The sequence below is a fragment of the Pogona vitticeps genome, chromosome 6 (genome assembly GCF_051106095.1).
Source record: "Pogona vitticeps strain Pit_001003342236 chromosome 6, PviZW2.1, whole genome shotgun sequence".
Classification (NCBI taxonomy): Eukaryota; Metazoa; Chordata; class Lepidosauria; order Squamata; family Agamidae; genus Pogona; species Pogona vitticeps.
In genome coordinates, this window is record NC_135788.1 from 1,939,551 (window position 1) to 1,952,137 (window position 12,587).

Consider the following 12,587-nt stretch of genomic DNA (forward strand, 5'->3'; position numbering starts at 1 on the left):
CCCAGTGGGGGCCGAAAGAGACGCAACGTATCTGTTTCTGGCTCCCATTGTGCATCCCAAGCATGATCAGACAGACCGCAATCCCATCTTCCCCCCCTTGAGTCACTTTTCCCTAACGCTTCGCATCCCCCAAAGGCGCAACCTTCTCCTTGCGGGAGAGAATGGCTCCAGAGACCCTTTGCAATTAATTCCTGGGCTCTTTCCTGCACTCTGGCCTGGGTGCAAAACCCGGTTGCCTCCAAGTAAACGGGATCCCATTCCAAGGGATGGGGGTGGGGGTGGGGGTGGGGGTGGGGAAAAGAACCGACCCCTCCCCCCCTCTGCTGGGGACCCACGGCCCCCTTCAGCTCAATGTGCAACTGGAATTACAGCAAAAATAACGGGTCTGCAGCCGCTTGGAGTGCAGCCCCGGCCATCTCCGTTGTTGCACTCGGAGAGCAGAGCGTACGTCTGACCCTCTTCCTTCGGAAGCCCAGCAAAGGTTCACCAAGAGGGGGAAAACTCTTATCTTGCTTCCCAGATAGCTTTTTCAACACCCGTGTGGTTTTTACTACTTGGGATGGGGTGTTCCTTCCAGCATCAGTGGTGGTGCAATTTGGAAGAAATCTTTATTGTGTAGACATTCATCATTAATCCGTACACATTCTCGAGAAGACTCTGAATGCCAGTAAAGAAGTTTTGATAGTCAGTCATGTAATGATCACATCGATCAAACTCTTTGACAAGAGAGCTGTCTAGCTGTGTGGGCTTACATAGGCTTTCTTGGAATATCATTGATTGATTGATTGATTGATTGATTGATTGATTGATTGATTGATTGATTGATTGATTGATTGATTGATTGATTGATTGATGATAAATCAGTTCAAACAATTGAAGAATGCGTTCATGGTAAGGTTATATTTGCCATGTTTCCAGAATGTCAATTTTTAATCTACATTTGATTTCCTTTCTTCCGAAAGGCCAGTTCTACTCAGTTCAATTTTTTTAAAAACAGTTATTTTGGCTGGGAATATTTGGGAGCTGCACAAATGGGTGAGAGCCACATACTGAGTGGGGGGGGGAATGAAATCATCTGACCCCTATTTTCAGCTGCCCTTCCACCTCTGCTCACGCCTCATGTGAGTACATAAATTCCAAGGTTACCAAATGTCATACAGGAGATCCTAAAGGAATCAGAGTCAAGGTTACGGCCGTGCCCCTGAATTTTTCACCTCTTCCAGCAGTGGCACCTGAAAAGGTATGTTCTATGTTTTATCATTTGTCTCCTACCGTGTTTCCCTGAAAATAAGACAGGGTCTTATATTCATTTTTGCTCCAAAAATGCAGTAGGGCTTATTTTCAGGGGAGGTTTTACTTTTTTTCCTGTACAACCATCTACATTTATTCAGATACAGTCCTGTCATCTTCTGGTTGTTGCACAAGGGTGGAGGGCCAGGTTTCACCTAATTGGGGCTTATTTTTGGGGTAGGGCTTCTGACGAGCATCCTTAAAAATCATACTAGGGCTTATTTTCAGGTCAGGGCTTATTTTCGGGGAAACAGGGTAGTACCTCCAGGAGACAAGGAAACCAGAATTATTCTTTCCCCCGCCCAGTACTTTTGGAATTAAAAATAAAGATTAAGAATGGAGGATGAGGGATGCATTCAAAGAGTGCAGCGGAGGCCACAAGAGGTGAGGTGAGGTGCGTCACGATTTAGCGTGGAGAGAAGCAGAAGTCAACTTGGTGTGGGATGTTCCCAAACCCGCTGACCTCTGGAGTAAGGTTGATTTTGGTGACCCCGGGAGGATGTTTAAGATGGAAACTCTGCAGGATAGTGGTGATGTAGAGGAAGAGTTGCATCCGAGCCAGTCCTTCACCCAGGCAGTTCCTTTTTCCTAGAGGACAAAGAAAATGGAAAAAGCTGTTAAGGAACTTTACGAGGGTATGTTTACACACATTGATTTCCCAAAAACATCAGGAATGCCAGAACTGGCTTGATCCCTTCTGCTTTAGGGTGACAGTTGTTACATACCATCCAGTCAGCTCCGACTCATGGCAACCCTATGAAGGAGCCACCTCCAGAAGACCCTGTCCTCAACAGCCCTGCTCAGCTGTTGTAGAATCAAGCCCATGGCTTCCTTCAGGGAGTCGGTCCACCTCACACGTGCTCTTCCTCTTTTCCTGCTGCCCTTCCACCTTTCCCAGCACAATCGCTTTCGGGGATTTCCATCAAAAGCAACAGATCTCAGATTCCAAACCAAACCCTCTGTCTTTCAGGATTGCTGGAGGTGTCTCAGGCCAGTTGCTCAAACTTTTAGTTCGTTCAACACATCCAAGGGCACACATAATTCGCATTTGTAATATTTTCAGTCATGTCATCTTCTGGTTGCTGCACAAGGGTGGAGGGTGGGGTTTCACTTAAGTGGGGCTTATTTTTGGGGTAGGGCTTATATCATGAGCATCATGAAAAACCATGTTGTTGTTGAGTCATTAAGTCATGTCTGACTCTTTGTGACCCCGTGGACCAGAGCACGCCAGGCCCTCCTGTCTTCCCGGAGTTGGGTCAAATTCATGTGGGTCGCTTCGGTGACCCTGTCTAATCATCTCGTCCCCTGTCGCCCCCTTCTGAAAAACCATACTAGGGCTTATTTTCAGGCTAGGTCTTATTTTCAGGGTAATAATAATAAAATCAAGTGTAAAGCCAACGCATAGGCCCCTTCATGGATTGTTGCCCCCTTCATGGATTGCTGCCTTGTCGTGGCGAAGGGGCTTGAGTAACTCAGAGAAACTATGGGCTATGCCGTGCAGGGACACCCAAGATGGAGAGGTCATAGTGGAGAGTTCCGACTAAACGCAATCCACCTGGAGTAGGAAATGGCAAGCCACTCCAGTATCTTTGCCAAGAACGCCCCATGATCAGAAACAAAAGGCTAAAAGATATGACGCTGGAAGATGGGCCCCTCAGGTTGGAAGGCGTCCAACATGCTACTGAGGAAGAGCAGAGGACAAGTACTAGTAGCTCCAGAGCTAATGAAGTGGCTGGGCCAAAGCCGAAAGGACACTCAGCTGTGGATGTGCCTGGAAGTGAAAGGAAAATCCAATGCTGCAAAGAAAAATACTGCATAGGAACCTGGAATGTAAGATCTATGAACATTGGGAAGCTGGAGGTGGTCAAACAGGAGATGGCAAGAATAAACATCGACATCCTGGGCATCAGTGAACTAAAATGGACAGGAATAGGCGAATTCAGCTCAGATGATTATCATATCTACTATTGTGGGCAAGAATCCCGTAGAAGGAATGGAGTAGCCCTCATAGTCAACAAAAGAGTGGGAAAAGCTGTAATGGGATACAATCTCAAAAAAAAATATCAACCCTGAATGCTCACTTGAAGGACAGATCCTGAAGCTGAGGCTCCAGTACTTTGGCCATCTCATGAGAAGAAAAGAGTCCTTGGAAAAAACCTTGATGTTAGGAAGGTGTGATGGCAAGAGGAGAAGGGGACGACCGAGGATGAGATGGCTGGACAGTGTCTGCGAAGCAACCAACATGAACCTGACACAACTCCGGGAGGCAGTAGAAGACAGGAGGGCCTGGCGTGCTCTGGTCCATGGGGTCACGAAGAGTCGGACACGACTAAACGACTAAACGTAAAGCCAACGATGGATGCTCGGGAGTCGGATTACCTGAATGGAGCTTGCCGACTCCCAGTGGCAGACGGACCAGAGGGAGGACTTCCCCCAAGCGATGGCCACCCAGGGCATCTTACCTGCGGAAAAAGGCATGTCAGCTCCGTTCTTCTTGAAATTCCCCTTTTCATCCAGGAAATGTCCAGGGTCAAACTGGTAAGGATTTTTAAATTGCTTGGGATCACGCAATGCGGAGTTCAAGATGGGGTACAGCGTAGCACCCTGTGGGAAGCAGAAGTGACAGAAGCAAGAGTTAAGCATTTATTTTAAGAAGTTGGTGGGATCTTTAAATCTGACTGAAGCAAGTTAGAATATGTGATAAGAAGGGAATCGAGATAGTCCGTTTGCCCTGCCGTATTCTGCCGTCAGCTCTTCCAGCCCACAGAAAGCCATTATGCTAGGTGGTTAAGCCAGGTGAAAATGAGAGTAAGGTATAAAGGTAAAGGTCCCCCTTGACATCTAGTCCAGTCGTGTCCGACTCTAGGGCACGGTGCTCACCCCCATCTCCAAGCCATAGAGCCAGCGTTTGTCCGCAGACAATCTTCCGTGGTCACGTGGCCAGCGTGACTAGACACGGAATGCTATGACCTTCCCACCAAGGTAGTCCCTATTTATCTACTCGCATTTACATGCTTTCGAACTGCTAGGTTGGAAGGAGCTGGGACAAGCGACGGGAGCTCACTCCATCGCATGGATTCGATCTTATGACTGCTGGTCTTGGCCAGCTAGAATAGTGCCTGAAATCTGTGATGGTTAAGAATAACAAGCTGGTTCTTCACAGAGCTCAGAAAAACCATGTTTAGTCTACAGAATCTCTTAAGAAGCCAGGGTTCTGGTGTCTGCAGATCCAAAGAAAAATGTCTATGGCCTCTGGCCATCCTTTTAGTTCCCACGACTTCTTACAGCCTTAGGATAAAACAGATAACCTGTTTCTCCAACATACCTTTGGAATAGTGAAGCCATTGAGTTCCATGTCCTTTTTCACCACCCGGGTGAAACCAAGGGGGATGAGAGCGAGAAATCTTTGGGCTTCATGAAGGATTGCTTCTGTATAAGGCATTTTCAGGCGGTCTTTCATGGAGGGTGGCCTTTCCCGCCCTATCACTCGGTCTATTTCTTCATGGACCTTTGCTGGAAAGACATGCGCGTAAATGTTCTAATGAACTAAGGTGAATTTATAAGATAAGGCAGATGTAGGCTCGTAAACCAGTTCCGGTGTTGTTTACACAAGCCAGGAATCAAAAGAGGCTAGCTTAGGGTGTGACTACACAGTGAGAGAAATATGAATTTACTCATTGTGATGTTGCACCAAATAATTCTAGTTTCCTTGCATCTGTTAGAATCAACTGGCCACACAGGAAAAGGAGGAAATTGATTAAACAGCCTTGTTTGCTGCTTGTTAAAATCGCTCTTCTATAGCCCTGCAGGAGGCGCAGCTATAGAAGGAAAACTTAATAAGCTGTAAACAAGGACAGAGTGATGATTTCCTTCCTTCCTTCCTTCCTTCCTTCCTTCCTTCCTTCCTTCCTTCCTTCCTTCCTTCCTTCCTTCCTTCCTTCCTTCCTTCCTTCCTTCCTTCCTTCCTTCCTTCCTTCCGTCCGTCCGTCCGTCCGTCCGTCCGTCCGTCCGTCCGTCCGTCCCCCCCTCCCTCTCTCTCTCTCTCTCTCTCTCTATCTCTCTATCTCTCTCTCTCTCTCTCTCTCTCTCTCTCTCTCTCTCTCTCTCTATCTATCTATCTATCTATCTATCTATCTATCTATCTATCTATCTATCTATCTATCTATCTATCTATCTATCTATCTATCTATCTATCTATCTATCTATCTATCTATCTATCTATCTATCTATCTTAGTGTCCTAGTAAAAAAAGATCAGGCACCAAGCTGTTTGAAAAAAGGAAGAAAAAACAAAACAAAACACAGAAATGACTTATTCTGCCCAGAGCGGAACAGTGGAGAGCAAAAGATCATACTTTTTTACTTGGTTCAAATGATCAGACAGTCTGAACCAATGCAAATAAATCTGATGGTAAAAAAATGCAGAAGCCCCATGCTGAATGAGAAAAAACTACAGATCTGGGGGGGGGGAGAACTCTGGGCTGGTTTGCATTTCCTTTTATGTGCTCAACAATAACAAAAGAAGTGGATCAGACCCAGTTCCATAGCATTCCCTGCTTCTTCTTTTTTTAACCAAAGTGGTTGTAACTTTTATAAGTGATAGGAAGACGTTCAGCCAGAAGTATAGAGCAGCCAGTGGCAAAACATGACTTTGCCATTAAAGCATCCATAAAAAGATGGAAGTGAAGATTCAGACACCACTAGTTGATATCAGAGGCAGCTGGTCATTAGACCCATAGAAGGCAACCCCGCACTGTTTCTCCCCCATTTTTAGTTTTCTCCCTCAAGGTGGACATTTCAATACCTTGCATCTCTGGGTGTTCAAGCAGGATCATGAGGGTGTATCTCAGGCTGGTGCTGGTGGTTTCTGTCCCAGCAAAGAAAATGTCGTAAACGGTCATCATCAGATTGTCTGTCGTAAATTCCGTCTTGGGATTATTCTTCTCCTGGGAATGGAGAGGAAAAACCAGTGAAATCCCCTGAGGGCTGCCTGGAACGAGGCTTTCTCAACAACCCCAAAGCTAGACTTTTGGAAAGTTACTCTTTCCAAAGATCCGGAGGAACCTCAACGCCACCGGCGATGGCTTAGGATCCTTTGGTTGCGTTTCTTTCCACCGAGCGTCACCTGCTCCATCTTGAGAAGGAAGGCATCGACAAAGTCTCTTGGGCCAGCGCTGGGATCCAAGGTTTTCTCATGCTCTTTGATCTTCCGCCCTACGAAGGCCTGGACATCAGACAGGTTGCTGAAGAACGTTTGGTGCGGGCCAGGCAGATAGTCCATGATCCTTGGGAAGATGTTGTAAAGCTGCCAAAGACAGGGAGAGACTGAGAGAGAGAAAGAGGGAGAGACGGGGAAGAGAGGCCCGGACAAGGAGATTCCCTGGCGGGTCTGAATTTTGCTGCCAACTTCAATCCAGCTGCGTTGTCAGAAACTAGCATCACGACAGATTACCAGTTTATGCCAACTTCTATTGGCTGGCTTCGCCAGTTCAGTGACCTAGTTTTTTAAACAAATATTTCATGCTGCTTTGGAGACACAGATTAAGGAACTCGGGAATCTCCTTTCACAAGACCCTCTTGCGCAGACTGTAATTGATCGAGCAGGTGTATCGGCGGCCTGAATGATCAGCAGGGTAGCAGGGTTTGGTTTTTTTTTTGCCTCAGGCAGCAAAATGTCCTGGGTCAGCTTTGTGTGTGTGGTTTCTTTGCCCTTACTCACCAGGAAAGAGATTCGGTTTTCCGAATTGCCCAAGGCGAGAAATTCACGGAGCCCGCTCACAGCCTCCCACTCTGCACGGAACCACGCTACCTGTTCTTCCATCACCTGCGCCCCCAGGTTGTACTCCTCACCTGTCCTGCGACGGAGCTCTCCAGCCTCAGGCTCTCAATCAGCAAGCGGACAATCCGGCGGTACTCCTCGTCCTGGTAGTCGAATCGTTCCCCGAGGAGGATGTGGCCGACCACGTTGGCGGTCGCACAGCTGAGCACCATGGCTGGATTGTAAGGCTGGCCTGGCAAGAGAAGAGCCGTCGGCAGAGGTGGGTCAATCTGGGGGGGCGGGCTCAGCCTCGGTTCTAAGGCAGCCTTTCTTAATCTGCTACTCTCCACACCTGCTGGGCATCAAATCAGTGGGGGCAGCTGATTATGATTTTGTAGGGAATGGAAGCAGTGAGTCTGCTCCGTGTTTTAGTTTGAACATTCCTGGAGCTCTCCCAGGTCCTGAATCCTTTCTCCACCCTAGGTGTGTCCCACTTGGAGAGTGCCTGTAAAGTTCAGAATAAGAGCAACAACAAATGCACACTCTTTTGTCACAGATTTGTGGTGTTTTGCTTCTGGGGGACTTTTTTTTATTTTTGCCCCAGTCAGTGTCACGTTCTGGAATTCAAAATCTCCTGTGCTGTTTTTCAGCAACTCAAGGTGTGAAACAGCAGGAGGGATTTCCTTCCCTGGTACTCTGGTTGGTCCCACGTTGGGGCAACGGAGAGACACTTGAATTCTCAGTGGGTTCAGGAAACACAACACCTGCCTTGCACCACCTATTTGCCAACCCTAACTCTAACCAGGGTAGTAAGCTGACCCCTAATATTTAGGCACTCCTGTGCACTCAGAGATATTCCTCAATATAATCAAGGAAAAGTGTGTGTTTTTGCCTGAAGAATGAACATGTCAAATTACATTAAAAATAACAAGTCTTTCCGACTGCAGCATATCAGACTGTACCCTTGGTGGCTCGGAGCTCCTTCATCAGGTACTCTGCCTCCTCCTGGATGCGTTCCTCAATGCTTTTCTTTCCCATTCCAAAGTTCCTCAAGGTCGTGAGGGAGAAGCGCCGGATCTGGAGCCAGCGTTCCCCGCTGGCCATGAGAATACCTGGAGAGAGGAGTCGGAGGTAAGACATCCTGAGCGGAGAGACTTTTTCTTGTGGGGGAGGAGAGCAGACTCACTGTGTCTCAAGGCAGCATTTTCTCTTTTGGCGTGTGCCACGGTGTAGGCTCATGGTATCTCACCGTGTCATGTAATGCTTAAAGTGCAGCACTGCAGTGAAGAGTTTGCTCACTAAATTCAATCCCAGGTACCCGGCTTGAGGTTCACTCAGCCTTCCATCCTTCCGAGATTGGTTAATTGACAACCCAGCTTTTTCTCTGTGTGTGTGTGTGTGTGGGGGGGGGCAATGTGTAGCATCCATAATGGAATTGGAAACCACCCAGAGAGTATTTTAATGGGGAGGAAGATCAGCAGACCCTGACGTTATGAAAGTGTGAAGGCAAAAGAAGAAGAGGACAGAGGATGAGATGGTTGGGCAGCGTCATCGAAGCAACCAACATGAGCCTCGTTGCGCAGTGGTTAAACTGCTTTACTGCAACTAAAACTGTGCTCATGACCCAGGGTTCAAATCCCAGGTAGCCAGCTCAAGGTCGACTCAGCCTTCTATCCTTCCGAGGTCGGCAAAATGAATACCCAGGTCACTGGGGGGGGGGCAATGTGTAGCCTGCATAATTAACTTGTAAACTGCCCAGAGAGTGCTTGAAGCACTATGGGGGGGCAGTATATAAGCAGCACGCTTTGCTTTTGCTTTGCTTTGACCCAACTCCGGGAGGCCGTGGAAGACAGGAGGGCCTGGCGTGCTCTGCTCCATGGGGTCACGAAGAGTCGGACAATGACTAAACAACAACAGATCAGCAGCACACTTTGCTTTCACTGTCACTTTCCAAAGTGGGGGCAGTACCAAGTCCTCTGTTGGTCTTATCTGCCGACGGGAAGCTGCCTCGGTCAAGGAACTCATCTCCGCCGTCCACCAGAATCTTCTTCACCACCTCATAACCGTGGAGAACCACCACCTGGTCCAAGCCGAAGTACACGGTGAACACGGGCCCGTACTTCTCGCTCATCTGCAAAGATAGAGCAGGGCGCAGGGCGTGGAGAGGTTTCAGGCAAAGGGGAAACAGGAAGCAGGACGGGGCAAATTTCTGGCATGGTGCATGTCTGGCTATTTCTCCTATTGCTGAGATGGTCTGTTCCTATAAGCGAGGCACCACGAATATCTGGGAAACAAGGAACTGGCCTTCAGTTGGCGGCTGAGGATCCACCGTGTGAGCCTATGTGATGCCAAATGTGGGGATGAGCCCCCCCCCCACGCTCTGGCCCATTTAGCTGGAGAACTGCTAAGGTGGGAGAGGGAGTCACGAGAGTGGAGTAAATCATTACATGTGGTGGACGTATTTTTGCAAAAAAAAAGAGTGTTTGGGTCAAAAATTAAACTGTTTGGGTAAAAAATTTAAAGAGGGTACATTTTATGGTGCATAGCCAGCCTTTCCCCGCCACGCTTCAATAGGTCCTTCACTATTGCCTTCGACAGGTCACGACACCCCTCGTTCTCAACTCCGCCACCTTTTGCCCCCCCAGATTCTCACCTGATGTCACCTTTTCTCCTTTTTAATCTTTGCCTGCAACCGTCTGCCATCCTGCTGCTTCTCCCTCCCTGCCTTAAAGGGCTTCCACGTCCTTGCCCGAACCCCCCAACCTTTGTCTCCTGCCTTGGTACGCTGGTGGAACTGTGGCCACATAAACCTCTTCCAGACAGACCCCAAGGGTTCTGCTTTGTGCTCATCATCCTCCGCCTCTTTGCCACCTTCGATAGAGCAAAATCCCCCTCTTTCAACACGTATTTCTATGGGTGTCGGTGTCCTGGCGGCGTCCAGCTCAGGATAAGCAGATTCCAAAGCAGGGCAAGAACGCTTGTGGGCTTGGGCGTGCCCAAAATCTCAAAGGGAATGAGGATCTCAGAAGCAGGATGGCTGAAGCGAGGGGGCCTCTTCTCCTTACCTTCTGCAGGCGTCCGGCAACGTTGCTCGCTCTCAGCTGAAGGAGGTTCCCCACCAGGGGAAGAGGCGTTGGGCCAGGGGGAAGGTTTCTCTTTTTGGCCCCGATGGTCTTCCATGCCACCCAGAGGATCAGGCAGACGGCCAGGAGGCCTGCGGGAGCCCCCAGGAGATCCATCGTGGTGGCACAGCCTCACCTTCCCCCGTGGAAGAAAAACGGGGCTTCACAGAGCTTCTGTGAGCAGTAGGACGAGAGTCAGCCGTAGGGGAGGAACAACAACGAGATTATTGTTCAACCACCATCGTTCAGGGGTTGCTCTTTAACTCTGGAACAGAGCCCAGGTGTCTGGTTTTCTTTTTGCTTCTTCTTTTTTTTTTTAGTACCCCCGTCCTTCTCCTTGGAGAAGAAACCCAGAAGTCCTGTTTCTCGGGTTTCTGGAGTTGGAAGGGGCTGAAGATAGAGCCCTCTTCTTCACTCCCACCAGACTTCCGTCTTTCTTCTCGCACAGGGGTTCTCCACCTGGGGTCTCCAGAGGTGAGAGGGGTCTCAACAGTAGCCAGAGGACTGGAAAAGATCAGTCTACATCCCAGTCCTAAAGAAGGGCAGTGCCAAAGAATGCTCCAACTATTGTACAATTGCACTCATTTCACACGCTAGCAAGGTTATGCTCAAAATCCTCCAAAGTAGGCTTCAGCAGTATGTGGACCGAGAACTCCCAGAAGTACAAGCTGGATTTCAAAGGGGCAGAGGAACTAGAGACCAAATTGCTAACATGCGCTGGATTATGGAGAAAGCTAGAGAGTTCCAGAAAAACATCTACTTCTGCTTCATTGACTATGCAAAAGCCTTTGACTGTGTGGACCACAACAAACTATGGCAAGTTCTTAAAGAAATGGGAGTGCCTGACCACCTTATATACCTCCTGAGAAACCTATACGTGGGACAGGAAGCAACAGTTAGAACTGGATATGGAACAACTGATTGGTTCAAAATCGGGAAAGGAGTACGGCAAGGCTGTATATTGTCTCCCTGCTTATTTAACATATGCAGAATACATCATGCGGAAGGCTGGACTGGAGGAATCCAAAGCCAGAATTAAGATTGCCGGAAGAAATATCAACAACCTCCGATATGCAGATGATACCACTCTGATGGCAGAAAGTGAGGAGGAATTAAGGAACCTTATAATGAGGGTGAAAGAGGAGAGTGCAAAAAACGGTCTGAAGCTCAACATCAAAAAAACTAAGATCATGGCCACTGGTCCCATCACCTCCTGGCAAATAGAAGGGGAAGATATGGAGGCAGTGACAGATTTTACCTTCTTGGGCTCTATGATCACTGCAGATGGTGACAGCAGCCACGAAATTAAAAGATGCCTGCTTCTTGGGAGGGAAGTGATGACAAACCTAGACAGCATCTTAAAAAGCAGAGACGTCACCTTGCCAACAAAAGTCCACATAGTCAAAGCTATGTTTTTTCCTGTTGTGATGTATGGAAGCGAGAACTGGACCCTAAAGAAGGCTGACTGCCGAAGAATGGATGCTTTTGAATTGTGGTGCTGGAGGAGGTTCTTGAGAGTCTCCTGGACTGCAAGGAGAACAAACCTATCCATTCTAAAGGAAATCAACCAGTGGTGGGATTCAGCAGGCCAACAAACGGTTCTGCAGAACCAATAATACATTAGCTACTGGTTCTGTAGAACTGGTGCGAACCTGCTGAATCCCACCACTGAAATCAACCCTGAGTGCTCACTGGAAGGACAGATCCTGAAGCTGAGGCTCCAAGACTTTGGCCATCTAATGAGAAGCAAAGACTCCTTGGAAAAGACCCTGATGTTAGGAAAGTGTAAAGGCAAGAGGAGAAGGGGATGACAGAGGACGAGATGGTTGTACAGGGTCATCGAAGACCAATATGAGTCTGACCCAACTCCGAAAGGCAGTGGAAGACAGGAGGGCCTGGCATGCTCTGGTCCATGGGGTCACGAAGAGTCGGACACGACTAAACGACTAAACAACAACATACATTATCAGTCCATCCCAGCAAGCTGGGTATTCAGTTTACTGACCTGGGAAGGATGGAAGGCTGAGTGAATCTCCAGCCAGTTACCTGGGATTGAACCCAGATCAAGAGCAGAATTATGCCTGCAGAACTGTGGTTTAACTGCTACACCATGAGGCTGGTTTGAATTTATGGGTTCAGATTCAATGTTTCGTTCCTGAACTTGCTCTGTGCCAACAAGTCACTTCCAATAGGCAGGGGGATGGCTCTAACATTGTTTTCAAGGTATATGGAAAAGGGGTAGTTTCTCGCTGCTACTTGCCAGTGAGTTTCCCTGGCGCAGGGATTAGAACCCGGATCTCTGGAGCCCTAGTTTAACATTCCCTCTGCTACACCTCTGGAGGGGTCTTCCATGTCCTTCAATGCCACTCTGCTTGTGTGCTGGATATCTGCCGGTCGGCGACTCTAGTCAAGGGTCTT

General features: G+C 48.3%; 1 protein-coding gene across 1 annotated transcript; it reads right to left on the minus strand.

Annotated features, from left to right (window-relative positions):
- Positions 1-589: 589 nt before the first annotated feature.
- On the minus strand, positions 590-10,356 carry LOC110082600 (cytochrome P450 2C19). The gene is made up of 9 exons (XM_020800254.3): positions 10,113-10,356; positions 9,016-9,178; positions 8,010-8,159; positions 7,140-7,300; positions 6,415-6,594; positions 6,094-6,235; positions 4,616-4,803; positions 3,753-3,894; positions 590-1,878 (listed from the first exon to the last, which is right to left on the minus strand). The coding sequence occupies exons 1-9, from the start codon at positions 10,284-10,286 to the stop codon at positions 1,697-1,699; spliced, it is 1,482 nt and encodes a 493-aa protein (XP_020655913.2). The 5' UTR covers positions 10,287-10,356; the 3' UTR covers positions 590-1,696.
- Positions 10,357-12,587: the final 2,231 nt, after the last annotated feature.